This window comes from Bufo gargarizans, chromosome 3, assembly GCF_014858855.1.
Source record: "Bufo gargarizans isolate SCDJY-AF-19 chromosome 3, ASM1485885v1, whole genome shotgun sequence".
Taxonomy (NCBI): Eukaryota; Metazoa; Chordata; class Amphibia; order Anura; family Bufonidae; genus Bufo; species Bufo gargarizans.
In genome coordinates, this window is record NC_058082.1 from 531659568 (window position 1) to 531677148 (window position 17581).

Genomic DNA, 17581 nt, shown 5'->3' on the forward strand with positions numbered 1-17581 from the left:
TTACTGTAAGAGCAGTGAGACTATGGACTCTGTACTGTAAGAGCAGTGAGACTATGGACTCTATACTGTAAGAGCAGTGATACTATGGACTATACTGTAAGAGCAGTGATACTATGGACTCTATACTGTAAGAGCAGTGAGACTATGGACTCTATACTGTAAGAGCAGTGAGACTATGGACTCTATACTGTAAGAGCAGTGAGACTATGGACTCTATACTGTAAGAGCAGTGAGACTATGGACTCTATACTGTAAGAGCAGTGAGACTATGGACTCTATACTGTAAGAGCAGTGAGACTATGGACTCTTTACTGTAAGAGCAGTGAGACTATGGACTCTGTACTGTAAGAGCAGTGAGACTATGGACTCTATACTGTAAGAGCAGTGATACTATGGACTCTATACTGTAAGAGCAGTGATACTATGGACTCTATACTGTAAGAGCAGTGAGACTATGGACTCTATACTGTAAGAGCAGTGAGACTATGGACTCTATACTGTAAGAGCAGTGAGACTGTGGACTCTTTACTGTAAGAGCAGTGAGACTATGGACTCTATACTGTAAGAGCAGTGAGACTATGGACTCTATACTGTAAGAGCAGCGAGACTATGGACTCTATACTGTAAGAGCAGTGAGACTATGGACTCTATACTGTAAGAGCAGTGAGACTATGGACTCTTTACTGTAAGAGCAGTGAGACTATGGACTCTGTACTGTAAGAGCAGTGAGACTATGGACTCTTTACTGTAAGAGCAGTGAGACTATGGACTCTGTACTGTAAGAGCAGTGAGACTATGGACTCTATACTGTAAGAGCAGTGAGACTATGGACTCTTTACGGTAAGAGCAGTGAGACTATGGACTCTATACTGTAAGAGCAGTGACACTATGGACTCTATACTGTAAGAGCAGTGAGACTATGGACTCTTTACTGTAAGAGCAGTTAGACTATGGGCTCTATACTGTAAGAGCAGTGAGACTATGGACTCTGTACTGTAAGAGCAGTGAGACTATGGACTCTGTACTGTAAGAGCAGTGAGACTATGGACTCTTTACTGTAAGAGCAGTTAGACTATGGGCTCTATACTGTAAGAGCAGTGAGACTATGGACTCTTTACGGTAAGAGCAGTGAGACTATGGACTCTATACTGTAAGAGCAGTGAGACTATGGACTCTTTACTGTAAGAGCAGTGAGACTATGGACTCTTTACTGTAAGAGCGGTGAGACTATGGACTCTATACTGTAAGAGCAGTGAGACTATGGACTCTTTACGGTAAGAGCAGTGAGACTATGGACTCTATACTGTAAGAGCAGTGAGACTATGGACTCTTTACTGTAAGAGCAGTGAGACTATGGACTCTATACTGTAAGAGCAGTGAGACTATGGACTCTTTACTGTAAGAGCAGTGAGACTATGGACTCTATACTGTAAGAGCAGTGAGACTATGGACTCTATACTGTAAGAGCAGTGAGACTATGGACTCTATACTGTAAGAGCAGTGAGACTATGGACTCTATACTGTAAGAGCAGTGAGACTATGGACTCTATACTGTAAGAGCAGTGAGACTATGGACTCTATACTGTAAGAGCAGTGAGACTATGGACTCTATACTGTAAGAGCAGTGAGACTATGGACTCTATACTGTAAGAGCAGTGAGACTATGGACTCTATACTGTAAGAGCAGTGAGACTATGGACTCTATACTGTAAGAGCAGTGAGACTATGACTTACTGTAGAGAACTATGGACTCTATACTGTAAGAGCAGTGAGACTATGGACTCTATACTGTAAGAGCAGTGATACTATGGACTCTATACTGTAAGAGCAGTGAGACTATGGACTCTATACTGTAAGAGCAGTGAGACTATGGACTCTATACTGTAAGAGCAGTGAGACTATGGACTCTATACTGTAAGAGCAGTGAGACTATGGACTCTATACTGTAAGAGCAGTGAGACTATGGACTCTGTACTGTAAGAGCAGTGAGACTATGGACTCTATACTGTAAGAGCAGTGATACTATGGACTCTATACTGTAAGAGCAGTGATACTATGGACTCTATACTGTAAGAGCAGTGAGACTATGGACTCTATACTGTAAGAGCAGTGAGACTATGGACTCTATACTGTAAGAGCAGTGAGACTGTGGACTCTATACTGTAAGAGCAGTGAGACTGTGGACTCTTTACTGTAAGAGCAGTGAGACTATGGACTCTATACTGTAAGAGCAGTGAGACTATGGACTCTATACTGTAAGAGCAGCGAGACTATGGACTCTATACTGTAAGAGCAGTGATACTATGGACTCTATACTGTAAGAGCAGTGAGACTATGGACTCTATACTGTAAGAGCAGTGAGACTATGGACTCTTTACTGTAAGAGCAGTGAGACTATGGACTCTGTACTGTAAGAGCAGTGAGACTATGGACTCTTTACTGTAAGAGCAGTTAGACTATGGGCTCTATACTGTAAGAGCAGTGAGACTATGGACTCTGTACTGTAAGAGCAGTGAGACTATGGACTCTTTACTGTAAGAGCAGTGAGACTATGGACTCTTTACAGTAAGAGCAGTGAGACTATGGACTCTTTACTGTAAGAGCGGTGAGACTATGGACTCTATACTGTAAGAGCAGTGAGACTGTGGACTCTATACGGTAAGAGCAGTGAGACTGTGGACTCTATACTGTAAGAGCAGTGAGACTATGGACTCTATACTGTAAGAGCAGTGAGACTATGGACTCTTTACTGTAAGAGCAGTGAGACTATGGACTCTATACTGTAAGAGCAGTGAGACTATGGACTCTATACTGTAAGAGCAGTGAGACTATGGACTCTGTACTGTAAGAGCAGTGAGACTATGGACTCTTTACGGTAAGAGCAGTGAGACTATGGATTATTTACGGTAAGAGCAGTGAGACTATGGAACTCTCTGCCTGAGGAGGTGGTGATGGTGAGTTCACTATATGAATTCAGGAGGGGCCTGGATGTATTTCTGGAGTGTAATAATATTACAGGCTATAGCTACTAGAGAGGGGTCGTTGAGCTAGGGAGTTATTCTGAGGCCTGTTTGGAGTCGGGAAGGAATTTCCTTCCCCTAAAGTGTGGAAAATTGGCTTCTACCTGACAGGTTTTTTGCCTCTCTGGTTTAACTTGCAGGATAACAGGCCGAACTGGATGGACGAAGGGCTTTTTTCAGCCTTAGGGCTCTTGCACACGACCGTATGCCCTCCGAGATACACGGGCAGTGAGCGGGCGATATGTCCCAGAGCGGCATAGATCGTGCACACGGGAGCGCACAGCATCATAGATTACAATGATACATATGAGTGCGAGACGATAGCCCTGCGGGTGGTCCGACGTGCACAGCACGATCTATGCCGTTCTGGGACATATGGCCCGTTCACGGACTGTATATCTTGGAGAGCATATGGTCGTGTGCAAGGGCCCTTATAAACTATGTTACTAAACCAGCGCAGGTGAATGAAGTGAGGTGACATCATCCGGGGTATTAGTCGGTTCCTTCATCCTCAGAGCTATAAACCTGGCTGTATCTGGGCCTGATACTCAGAATAAAACTTAATCTCTGGATAAGAACCGAGGATTGCTGCCATCATCATCTTAACAACAGTAAGAAGGAGGGGCCGGCTCCCCGGGGTTGCTTTTATAATAGGGGCCAGGGGCTCTGCCCGAGGACTCCGGCAAACATGGCAGCAGTGGGGATGAAGACTACAGCCCGGACATCAAGATGGACCTGCAGAACAAGGTGACAGCAGCAACAGCGCGTAATCACTACAGACATCACACACTGCGCCTCCTACACCACACACTGCGCAATACATACACTGCACGACAGACATCACACACTGCGCCTCCTACACCACACACTGCGCAATACATACACTGCACGACAGACCTCACACTCTGCGCCTCCTACACCACACACTGCGCAATACATACACCACACAGTGCAATACATACACTGCACTACAGACATCACACTCTGCGCCTCCTACACCACACACTGCGCAATACATACACCACACAGTGCAATACATACACTGCACGACAGACATCACACTCTGCGCCTCCTACACCACACACTGCGCAATACATACACCACACAGTGCAATACATACACTGCACTACAGACATCACACTCTGCGCCTCCTACACCACACACTGCGCAATACATACACCACACAGTGCAATACATACACTGCACGACAGACATCACACTCTGCGCCTCCTACACCACACACTGCGCAATACATACACCACACAGTGCAATACATACACTGCACGACAGACATCACACACTGCGCCTCCTACACCACACAATGCACTACAGACATCACACACTGCGCCTCCTACACCACACAATGCACTACAGATATCACAAACACCGCCTCATACACAACACACCGCACTACATACATCACACACACCGCCACCTACACCACACACATCGCGCCACATAAATCACACACTGCAGCACCTACATCACACACTGCAGCACCTACATCACACACTGCAGCACCTACATCACACACTGCAGCACCTACATCACACACTGCAGCACCTACATCACACACTGCAGCACCTACATCACACACTGCAGCACCAACACCACACACTGCAGCACCTACATCACACACTGCAGCACCTACATCACACACTGCAGCACCTACATCACACACTGCAGCACCTACACCACACACTGCAGCACCTACACCACACACTGCAGCACCTACATCACACACTGCAGCACCTACACCACACACTGCAGCACCTACACCACACACTGCAGCACCTACACCAAACACTGCAGCACCTACATCACACACTGCAGCACCTACATCACACACTGCAGCACCTACATCACACACTGCAGCACCTACATCACACACTGCAGCACCTACATCACACACTGCAGCACCTACACCACACACTGCAGCACCTACACCACACACTGCACTACATACATCACACAGATGTGTCACCTACAACACACTGCGCCTCATATCACACACACTGCACTACAGACATCACACACTGCGCCACCTACACCATACACTGCACTACAGACATCACAAACACTGCACCACCGACATCGCACTACATGCATCACACACTGCGCCACATAAATCACACACTGCACTACAGACATCACACACACACTGCAATACAGACATCACACACACACTGCAATACAGGCATCACACACACACTGCAATACAGGAATCACACACTACAGACATCACATACTGCACCACATACAGACACATCTATACAACACACACTGCAGTACATACAGACACATATATACATCACACACTGCACCACATACAGACACATCTATACATCACACACTGCACAACATACAGACACATCTATACATCACACACACTGCACCACATACAGACATCTATACAACACACACTGCACTACATACAGACACATATATACATCCCACACTGCGCCACATACAGACACATATATACATCACACACTGCACAACATACAGACACATCTATACATCACACACACTGCACCACATACAGACATCTATACAACACACACTGCACTACATACAGACACATATATACATCCCACACTGCGCCACATACAGACACATATATACATCACACACTGCACCACATACATCACACACTGCACCATATACAGACACATATATACATCACACACTGCACCACATACTGCACCACATACAGACACATATATACATCACACACTGCACTACATACAGACACATATATACATCACACACTGCAGTACATACATCACACACTGCACCACATACATCACACACTGCACCACATACAGACACATATATACATCACATACTGCACCACATACATCACACACTGCACCACATACAGACACATATATACATCACACACTGCACTACATACAGACACATATATACATCACACACTGCACTACATACAGACACATATATACATCACACACTGCAGTACATACATCACACACTGCGCCACATACAGACACATATATACATCACACACTGCACCACGTACATCACACACTGCACCACGTACATCACACACTGCACCACATACAGACACATATATACATCACACACTGCACCACATACAGACACATATATACATCACACACTGCACCACATACAGACACATCTATACATCACACACTGCACCACATACAGACACATATATACATCACACACTGCACCACATACAGACACATATATACATCCCACACTGCGCCACATACAGACACATATATACATCACACACTGCACCACATACATCACACACTGCACCACATACAGACACATATATACATCACACACTGCACCACATACATCACACACTGCACCACATACAGACACATATATACATCACACACTGCAGTACATACATCACACACTGCACCACATACATCACACACTGCACCACATACAGACACATATACATCACATACTGCACCACATACATCACACACTGCACCACATACAGACACATATATACATCACACACTGCACTACATACAGACACATATATACATCACACACTGCACTACATACAGACACATATATACATCACACACTGCACTACATACAGACACATATATACATCACACACTGCAGTACATACATCACACACTGCGCCACATACAGACACATATATACATCACACACTGCACCACATACATCACACACTGCACCACATACAGACACATATATACATCACACACTGCACCACATACAGACACATATATACATCACACACTGCACCACATACAGACACATCTATACATCACACACTGCACCACATACAGACACATATATACATCACACACTGCACCACATACAGACACATATATACATCACACACTGCACCACATACAGACACATCTATACATCACACACTGCACCACATACAGACACATATATACATCACACACTGCACCACATACAGACACATATATACATCACACACTGCAGTACATACATCACACACTGCACCACATACAGACACATATATACATCACACACTGCACCACATACAGACACATATATACATCACACACTGCACCACATACAGACACATATATACATCACACACTGCACCACATACAGACACATATATACATCACACACTGCACCACATACAGACACATATATACATCACACACTGCACCACATACAGACACATATATACATCACACACTGCACCACATACAGACACATATATACATCACACACTGCACCACATACAGACACATATATACATCACACACTTTTTACTCTTGAAAAAATCTAGTGCGACCTCTGGCGACTTCTCATGGATGAATACTTCCACGAGCTGAAAATCCAAAGAAGAGACTTCTGCTTTATTGACATGAATGCTCCTCAGTCCAACACTTTCTAATGATTTCTGTACAAAGGATATGACCGTCCTCTCCCATCTACACCGGGTCAGTCCAGTGCTTTACATTATAAAAAATACATAGCAATAAGAAGATAAAATACTGGCGGATCCCTAATACAACGGAAGCCGAATAGCAGGAGGATCCAACATTAACACTCGAGAACCTTTAATTATAGCAACCAGTTCAAAATAAAATCAAGTGGCCCAGCTCACAAGGACCATCAGATGGCGCTGTCCCCTTGCACTGCCAACTGAGCACATACAGAGGCTTAAGTCACATCGGATTCCGGGAGTAGTCCTTACGGGTAAGTGGCGCTGGTTGGAGGAAACTTCTGGGAGCATTCAAGGGTTAGGTCACCTAAAGAGACTACTTCTCTTCAGTACTTCTGTGGCAGATCCAAAGTGTCGCACCTCTCTCCTGAAGTCCTGCAGTCGGCGCAGCTCCCGACGCTGGGGGGCAGATGTTGGCTTCTTTATATACTTCACTTCACTAAGAAGCTTATCACACAGATAGTGCAGCCACAGGACATTAGAATGCGGCTTATATGAGGACCAGACGTTCCTGAAGGGAATGAGGACATCAGAGTAAGTCTTGATTTACACAAAGCTTTGACACTGATGTACATGTCAGCTCATAATGACCTAGCCACCCTTCCCCAACCAGTTACTCAACACTTACTTAAGAGCCTCATGGCTCGGTATATTTCCTAGCCACCCTTCCCCAACCAGTTACTCAACACTTACTTAAGAGCCTCAATGCTCGGCATACTTCCTAGCCACCCATCCCCAATCAGTAGCTCAGAACTTTATGAAGGGCCTCATGGCTCAGTACCCTTTCTAGCCACCCTTCCCCGACCAGTTACTCAGTGGTTACAGAACAGCCTCAAGGCTCGGTATACTTCCTAGCCACCCTTCCCCAACCAGTTACTCAACACTTACTGAACTTACTGAAGAGCCTCATGGCTCGGTATACTTCCTAGCCACCCTTCCTCGATCAGTAACTCAGCACTTACAGAAGAGCCTCATAGCTCGGTACACTTCCTAGCCACCCTTCCTCGATCAGTAACTCAGCACTTACAGAAGAGCCTCATAGCTCGGTACACTTCCTAGCCACCCTTCCTCGATCAGTAACTCAGCACTTACAGAAGAGCCTCATGGCTCGGTACACTTCCTAGCCACCCTTCCTTGATCAGTAACGCAACACTTACAGAAGAGCCTCATGGCTTGGTACACTTCCTAGCAACCCTTCTCCGACCAGTTACTCAGCGCTTACTTAAAAGTCTCATGTTTTGGTACCCTTCCTAGCCACTCCCAGATCAGTCACTAAGCAATTACTGAAGAGCATAATGGCTTGTTAGCCTTCCTAGCCACCCTTCCCTGACCAGCTACTCAGTGCTTACTGAAGACCCTCATGGCTCGGTACACTTCCTAGCGACTCTTGCACGACCAGCTACTCAGCGCTTACTGAAGACCCTCATGGCTCGGTACACTTCCTAGCCACCCTTGCCTGATCAGTCACTCAGCGCTTACTTTAGAGCCTCATGGCTCAGTACACTTCCTAGCCACCCTTGCCTGATCAGTCACTCAGCGCTTACTGAAGACCCTCATGGCTCGGTACACTTCCTAGCCAGCCTTCCTTGATCAGTCACTCAACACTTACTGAAGAGCCTCATGGCTTGGTATATTTCCTAGCCACTCTTCCCCGATCAGTAGCTCAGAACTTACTAAAGAGCCTCATGGCTCGGTACCCTTTCTAGCCACCCTTCCCCGACCAGCTACTCAGCGGTTACAGAAGAGCCTCAATGCTCGGCATACTTCCTAGCCACCCATCCCCAATCAGTATCTCAGAACCTTATGAAGGGCCTCATGGCTCAGTACCCTTTCTAGCCACCCTTCCCCGACCAGTTACTCAACACTTACTGAACTTACTGAAGAGCCTCATGGCTCGGTATACTTCCTAGCCACCCTTCCTCGACCAGTTACTAAGCGCTTACTGAAGACCCTCAAGGCTCGGTATACTTCCTAGCCACCCTTCCCCGACCAGTTACAGAAGAGCCTCAAGGCTCGGTACACTTCCTAGCCACCTTTCCCCGATCAGTAACTCAGAACTTACTGAACCGCCTCACGGCTTGGTACCCTTCCCAGCTGTAGTGTCCTGGAGCAGGGAGTATTTTGTCATTTGCCTATATCCCCTATGCAAAGTTAAAGTGGACCTTTCACCGCTCCTGACCTTCCCGTTTTAATAACTTCATACATTCCCCACATACTAACAATTCTGGAGCATCTATTCTTATGACTCCATGTAGTACCATTCCTTTATTATTTTACTAGAAGTTAAGAATGAATTGCTATTAGCCTTCAGTTAGGGTACAGAGGGGAGGTAACCAGTTGGGGTGGGGGGTGTACCTGCACAGTCTGAAAAAGGCAGCACTGATTGGATAGTGTCTGTCTGTGCAGGTACACCCCCTCAACTGGTTACCTCCCCTCTGTACCCTTACTGACGGCTAATAGTACCTGAATCCCTCCAGTAAAGAAGCCCCCTGGTTTACTGCAGACCCTGACTCTCTGGACTTATTTACCATTGGGGTGCACCACACCTTACCATCTCTTCCGGAGAGCAGCAACTTGTAGTGACACCTTGACGGTGTCCAGGGGACCCAGCGTAGAGTTGGGGCCACCCCAAACCAGACCACTGCATAGCCACCCTTTCCCAATCAGTCACTCAGCACTTACTGAAAAGCCTCATGGCTCGGTACACTTCCTAGCCACCCTTCCTTGATCAGTAACTCAGCACTTACAGAAGAGCCTCATGGCTTGGTACACTTCCTAGCAACCCTTCTCCGACCAGTTACTCATCGCTTACTGAACAGTCTCATGTTTTGGTACCCTTCCTAGCCACTCCCCGATCAGTCACTAAGCAATTACTGAAGAGCATAATTGCTTGTTAGCCTTCCTAGCCACCCTTCCCCGACCAGCTACTCAGCGCTTACTGAAGACCCTCATGGCTCGGTACACTTCCTAGCGACTCTTGCACGACCAGCTACTCAGCGCTTACTGAAGACCCTCATGGCTCGGTACACTTCCTAGCGACTCTTGCACGACCAGCTACTCAGCGCTTACTGAAGACCCTCATGGCTCGGTACACTTCCTAGCGACTCTTGCACGACCAGCTACTCAGCGCTTACTGAAGACCCTCATGGCTCGGTACACTTCCTAGCGACTCTTGCACGACCAGCTACTCAGCGCTTACTGAAAAGTCTCATGTTTTGGTACCCTTCCTAGCCACTCCCCGATCAGTCACTAAGCAATTACTGAAGAGCATAATTGCTTGTTAGCCTTCCTAGCCACCCTTCCCCGACCAGCTACTCAGCGCTTACTGAAGACCCTCATGGCTCGGTACACTTCCTAGCGACTCTTGCACGACCAGCTACTCAGCGCTTACTGAAGACCCTCATGGCTCGGTACACTTCCTAGCGACTCTTGCACGACCAGCTACTAAGCGCTTACTGAAGACCCTCATGGCTCGGTACACTTCCTAGCGACTCTTGCACGACCAGCTACTCAGCGCTTACTGAAGACCCTCATGGCTCGGTACACTTCCTAGCGACTCTTGCACGACCAGCTACTCAGCGCTTACTGAAGACCCTCATGGCTCGGTACACTTCCTAGCCACCCTCCCCTGATCAGTCACTCAGTGCTTACTGAAGACCTTCATGGCTCGGTACACTTCCTAGTGACTCTTGCACGACCAGCTACTCAGCGCTTACTGAAGACCCTCATGGCTCGGTACACTTCCTAGCCACCCTCCCCTGATCAGTCACTCAGCGCTTACTTTAGAGCCTCATGGCTCAGTACACTTCCTAGCCACCCTTCCCTCATCAGTCACTCAGTGCTTACTGAAGAGCCTCATGGTTCGGTACATTTCCTAGCCACCCTTACCTGATCAGTCACTCAGTGCTTACTTTAGAGCCCCATGGCTCGGTACACTTCCTAGCCACCCTTCCTTGATCAGTCACTCAGCGCTTACTGAAGAGACTCATGGTTCGGTACACTTCCTAGCCACTCTTCCCCGACCAGCTACTCAGCGCTTACTTTAGAGCCTCATGGTTCGGTACACTTCCTAGCCACCCTTCCTTGATCAGTCACTCAGCGCTTACTTTAGAGCCTCATGGTTCGGTATACTCCCTAGCCACACTTCCTCGATCGATCACTCAGCACTTAATGAAGAGACTCATGACTCTATACACTTCCTAGCCATCCTTCCCCAATCAGATACTCAACGTTTACTGACGAGCCTCATGGCTTGGTACCCTTCCTAGCCACCCTTCCCCGATCGGTCACTCAGCGCTTACTGAAGAGACTCATGGTTCGGTACACTTCCTAGCGACTCTTGCACGACCAGCTACTCAGCGCTTACTTTAGAGCCTTATGGCTTGGTACCTTTCCTAGCCACTCTTTCCCGATCAGTCCCTCAGCACTTACTTTAGAGCCTCATGGTTCGGTATACTCCCTAGCCACACTTCCTCGATCGATCACTCAGCACTTAATGAAGAGACTCATGACTCTTTACACTTCCTAGCCATCCTTCCCCAATCAGATACTCAACGTTTACTGACGAGCCTCATGGCTTGGTACCCTTCCTAGCCACCCTTCCCCGATCGGTCACTCAGCGCTTACTGAAGAGCCTCATGGCTTGGTACCCTTCCTAGCCACCCTTCCCCGATCAGATACTCAGTGTTTACTGAAGACCCTCATGGCTCAGTACACTTCCTAGCCACGCTTCCCCGATCGGTCACTCAGCGTTTACTGAAGAGCCTCATGGCTTGTTACATGGCTGATAAAGTGAAAATCAACTTTCAGACTATTTATGCCATTACAATACATTTCAGACAAGGACATGCAGCTTTCTAATCAGCTAAACTTCCTGCAAATATAGTCAATGGATAATCAACAGAAAAGTCCATGGGGATATAGGAAATCAAAGGACCGAAACAGAAATAAAAATGTCAATGAGATGGGAAGGAGAAGAGGCATGAAAACAAGCGACTCCTGAGAGCACGGAGGAAAAGTCACACTTCTGGCAGACGGCATAGACTGAGGGACCTAGTTCAAGAACCTCATGACAGGTGGGAGAGTCTTGTCAATCACTTACTGGTTCTCTTGTCTCATCATTCTATACACATCAAACTGTAGATCTCCCTCTCCCAGGAAAAGCTCCTCATCCGTGGACAGATCACAGAACACGGTAAGTCCATCTGAAGAATATAGAAAAGAAAATGCAGGTTTGTACAAGCCATAGCCATTTCTACATTCATGAGAAGCTGAAGATGTACGGTCTGGAGTACACACCTTTGTCCAGGCGAGACAGAGTGTAGTCAATGATCTTCACCTGTATCCCAGCATTGGGAATGTCAAATATCTCACCATTCAAAGATATTGACATAGTGCAAGATGGCGACTTCTCAATCAGGAGATTGCCCCAGTGTAAATCCCTTAAAACCAAGAAAAGGAATCAGATGCTGGACAAGGTGGAGATGGCAGAGAACATCTGAAGACAAATACCTGTGCTCAAATCTCAGCTCTTCTTCAGCCACGGCCAGGGCGGCAGTCACCTGGTGCAGGATACTACGGGAGGCAGCGACAGACGGCAGCTGGGAAGATACGATGTACCATAAATGACTAAGGCTAGGACCACCTTGGGCCTCAGAAAGTGGCAGAGCTGACTGGCTCCTAAGGGCAACATGAACATGTCCAGAACTGTTCTCGTCCACAAGCTCTGATGTCCCCAGTTCAGTTTTCTTTTTTATGTAGCTACCACTTAATAGGAAACTGTAGTGTAAAATTATAGGGCTTATACAGCCTCTGAAATCTGATGGTTTAGGCTACTTTCACACTTGCGTATGGTGCGGATCCGTCATGGATCTGCACAGACGGATCTGTTCACATAATACAACCGCATGCATCCGTTCAAAATGGATCCGTTTGTATTATCTTTAACATAGCTTTCTATTGTGCCAGATTGTGTCATAGAAAAACGTTTGGCTCAGTTTCGTCAGACGGATACCAAAACGCAGCTTGCAGCCTCCAAAGCGGAATGGAGACTGATCGGAGGCAAACTGAGGCATTCTGAGCGGATCCTTATCCATTCAGAATGCATTAGGGCAAAACTGATCTGTTTTGGACCACTGAGCCCTGAACGGATCTCACAAATGGAAAGCCAAAACACCAGTGTGAAAGTAGCCTTATCCGTAGGATAGGCCATCAATATTAGATCAGTGGGGGCCGATCAGCTGTCTAAAGGGGCTGCAACTCTCGCAGCACTTGACTTAAAAATAGGCCATCAATCCAGGCCAGACACGTTACCATTTCATCAGCACTTGGCCTATTCTTAAGTCATCAATCCAGGCTAGACCCGTTAGCATTTCATCAGCACTTGAATTAATAGGCCATCAATCCAGGCCAGACCCGTTACCATTTCATGAGCACTTGGCCTATTCTTAAGTCATCAATCCAGGCCAGACCCGTTACCATTTCATCAGCACTAGGCCTATTCTTAAGTCATCAATCCAGGCTAGACCCGTTACCATTTCATCAGCACTTGGCCTATTCTTAAGTCATCAATCCAGGCTAGACCCGTTACCATTTCATCAGCACTTGGCCTATTCTTAAGTCATCAATCCAGGCTAGACCCGTTACCATTTCATCAGCACTTGGCCTATTCTTAAGTCATCAATCCAGGCCAGACCCGTTACCATTTCATCAGCACTTGGCCTATTCTTAAGTCATCAATCCAGGCTAGACCCGTTAGCATTTCATCAGCACTTGAATTAATAGGCCATCAATCCAGGCCAGACCCGTTACCATTTCATGAGCACTTGGCCTATTCTTAAGTCATCAATCCAGGCCAGACCCGTTACCATTTCATCAGCACTAGGCCTATTCTTAAGTCATCAATCCAGGCTAGACCCGTTACCATTTCATCAGCACTTGGCCTATTCTTAAGTCATCAATCCAGGCTAGACCCGTTACCATTTCATCAGCATTTGGCCTATTCTTAAGTCATCAATCCAGGCTAGACCCGTTACCATTTCATCAGCACTTGGCCTATTCTTAAGTCATCAATCCAGGCTAGACCCGTTACCATTTCATCAGCACTTGAATTAATAGGCCATCAATCCAGGCTAGACCCGTTACCATTTCATCAGCACTTGAAATAAGAATAGGCCATCAATCCAGGCTAGACCCGTTACCATTTCATCAGCACTTGAAATAAGAATAGGCCATCAATCCAGGCTAGACCCGTTAGCATTTCATCAGCACTTGAAATAAGAATAGGCCATCAATCCAGGCTAGACCAGTTAGCATTTCATCAGCACTTGAAATAAGAATAGGCCATCAATCCAGGCTAGACCCGTTAGCATTTCATCAGCACTTGACTTCAGAATAGGCCATCAATCCAGGCTAGACCAGTTAGCATTTCATCAGCACTTGACTTAATAGGCCATCAATCCAGGCTAGACCAGTTACCATTTCATCAGCACCTGACTTCAGAATAGGCCATCAATCCAGGCTAGACCCGTTACCATTTCATCAGCACTTGAAAAAAGAATAGGCCATCAATCCAGGCTAGACCCGTTAGCATTTCATCAGCACTTGACTTCAGAATAGGCCATCAATCCAGGCTAGACCCGTTAGCATTTCATCAGCACTTGACTTCAGAATAGGCCATCAATCCAGGCTAGACCCGTTACCATTTCACCAGCACTTGACTTCAGAATAGGCCATCAATCCAGGCTAGACCCGTTAGCATTTCATCAGCACTTGACTTAAGAATAGGCCATCAATCCAGGCTAGACCCGTTAGCATTTCATCATCACTTGACTTCAGAATAGGCCATCAATCCAGGCTAGACCCGTTAGCATTTCATCAGCACTTGAAATAAGAATAGGCCATCAATCCAGGCTAGACCCGTTAGCATTTCATCAGCACTTGACTTCAGAATAGGCCATCAATCCAGGCTAGACCCGTTACCATTTCACCAGCACTTGACTTCAGAATAGGCCATCAATCCAGGCTAGACCCGTTAGCATTTCATCAGCACTTGACTTAAGAATAGGCCATCAATCCAGGCTAGACCCGTTAGCATTTCATCAGCACTTGACTTCAGAATAGGCCATCAATCCAGGCTAGACCCGTTAGCATTTCATCAGCACTTGACTTCAGAATAGGCCATCAATCCAGGCTAGACCCGTTAGCATTTCATCATCACTCACCTTTGAACTTATTCGCTCAAGGTCTTCTCCACCAAACTCAAACTCCAAGATCATAAAGAGCTGCTCAGGTCCAAACAAGTCTGGAGGAAGCAAAGAAATGGCAATAGAGAAAGAGGCACTGGGGACAACAGTTTGCAACCAGTAGCTCATCAAAGCGCTAGGACACGCTGGGAGTTGTAGTTCCACAACAACAGGAGTGCCAAAGGATGGAGACCACTGTTACAGCTCATCTGTAAGAACTCTTTACTGGGATTTTCTCACTAGTATCTGATGTAATTCTCAGACTAATCACTGGAAATGGTCCCCCCACAATCAGGGGTCGCTCTGTGCAGATACCGAACATTACATCAACGTCCACCTCATCTGACTTGATGCTGCTTTAAGCATCTCCTTTCAGAAGTAGCTTGGGCCCATCTAATAACAGAACCTGAAATGGAGCAGCACAAGTGCCATACTGGCATAGCAGGGGCCCCCAGTGTTGGAGGGGTAGTCTTACCGGGCCGCTCATTCTCTGTTCCCTTCTCTTCGGCAAACGTGTCCCACGCTGAAAGTAACTCCGGTGGATACGAACCCTGCACACAGTGAGCTCTGTGGGTGAGAGGAGAATTATAGCCCCATCTGGCCATTACATAGAGGATCTGCAAAATATGGGTGACATCCATGTTGCATCTGTATGTCCACTTAATAAATAAAATAGAACTGATCCAATACTTGGCCGCAAAATGCAGACCCTTTAAAGACAACAGGTCCGCAAAAATCATCCCGATAGTCTCCTAGCAACCATGCGTAAAAATCGCACCGCATCCGCACTTGCTTGCGATTTTCACGCAGTCCCATTCACTTCTATGGGGCCTGCATTGCGTGAAAAACGCACAATATAGAGCATGCTGCGATTTTCATGCAACGCACAAGTGAAAAATCACTGCTCATGTGCACAGCCCCTTAGGAATGAATGGGTCCAGATTCAGTGCACCTCACGCATTGTACCCGCGCTGAAAACTCGCCCGTGTGAAAGGGGGAAGTCATCCATATTCTGCAGACCACAGAACACATGAGGCTTCTGGCAGTTACAGCAGGAACCAGATAGTGAGATCTTCAGGGGCCGTCTTCCTCCACAAGTACCGCCCTGTTACCCCTCCATTCCATCCTCTCTCCTTCCCTCCCCACTGTACAGCTCATGCATGATTCACCTTTCTGAATAGACTTAACCCATTATGTCCCAGTGTGCAGCACAAAAAAACAACAACACACTCTTAAAAACCAGTGAACTACTTTCGATTTCTCGTCATTCTTCTGCTTTGAGCTTTGGGGGACACCTCTCCTAACCCTGGTCCATCTGCTTCTTCTCAATCTACAGAAACCCTGCAAACCTTATGCGCGCTGGAATCCGCAGTCCGTGTGTAACTCCCCTACATCAATGACTTCTTTCTTTCTAATTCTCTTAACCTGCTGGCCCTCACCAAAACTTGGCTTCAGCAATCTGACACTGCATCCCCTGCTGCTCTTTATTATGGTGGCCTTCACCTTTCTCATACCAGCAGACCTGAGAACAGATATGGTGGTGGATTCTTCTTTCCTCACAATGCACCTTCTAGGTCATTTACCCAGTACAATCACTCATATCCCCATCTCTTGAGGGCTGACCCTCAGAGTCTTCCACCTACTCTCCCTGACTGCAGTGCTTGTATACCAACCCCCTGGATCACTCACCCAGTTTCTGGATCACTTTGCTGCTTGGCTTCAGAATTACCTACTTTTATTTTGGGCGCCATTGACCTCCCTATAGCCCAATCCCCCCAGCTTATATCTGCAACCTCCTCCATTGCCTTTCACAACTTTAATTCTTAGACACAAAGGCGGGAATACAC

At 46.7% G+C, this 17581-nt stretch overlaps 1 protein-coding gene across 3 annotated transcripts in view; it reads right to left on the reverse strand.

The window, feature by feature from the left end:
* Positions 1-7372: 7372 nt before the first annotated feature.
* Positions 7373-17581, reverse strand: part of HASPIN (histone H3 associated protein kinase) — a 134966-nt gene continuing 124757 nt past the window's right edge. For all 3 annotated transcript variants that reach the window (XM_044284045.1, XM_044284042.1, XM_044284043.1), the window contains 6 exons: positions 16210-16301; positions 15714-15793; positions 13003-13091; positions 12790-12932; positions 12593-12695; positions 7373-8002 (listed from right to left, as the gene is read on the reverse strand). In XM_044284045.1, coding sequence (XP_044139980.1) covers positions 7795-8002; positions 12593-12695; positions 12790-12932; positions 13003-13091; positions 15714-15793; positions 16210-16301 — 715 coding nt within the window. In that variant the 3' untranslated portion in view covers positions 7373-7794. The remainder of the gene's footprint in view (positions 8003-12592; positions 12696-12789; positions 12933-13002; positions 13092-15713; positions 15794-16209; positions 16302-17581) is intronic.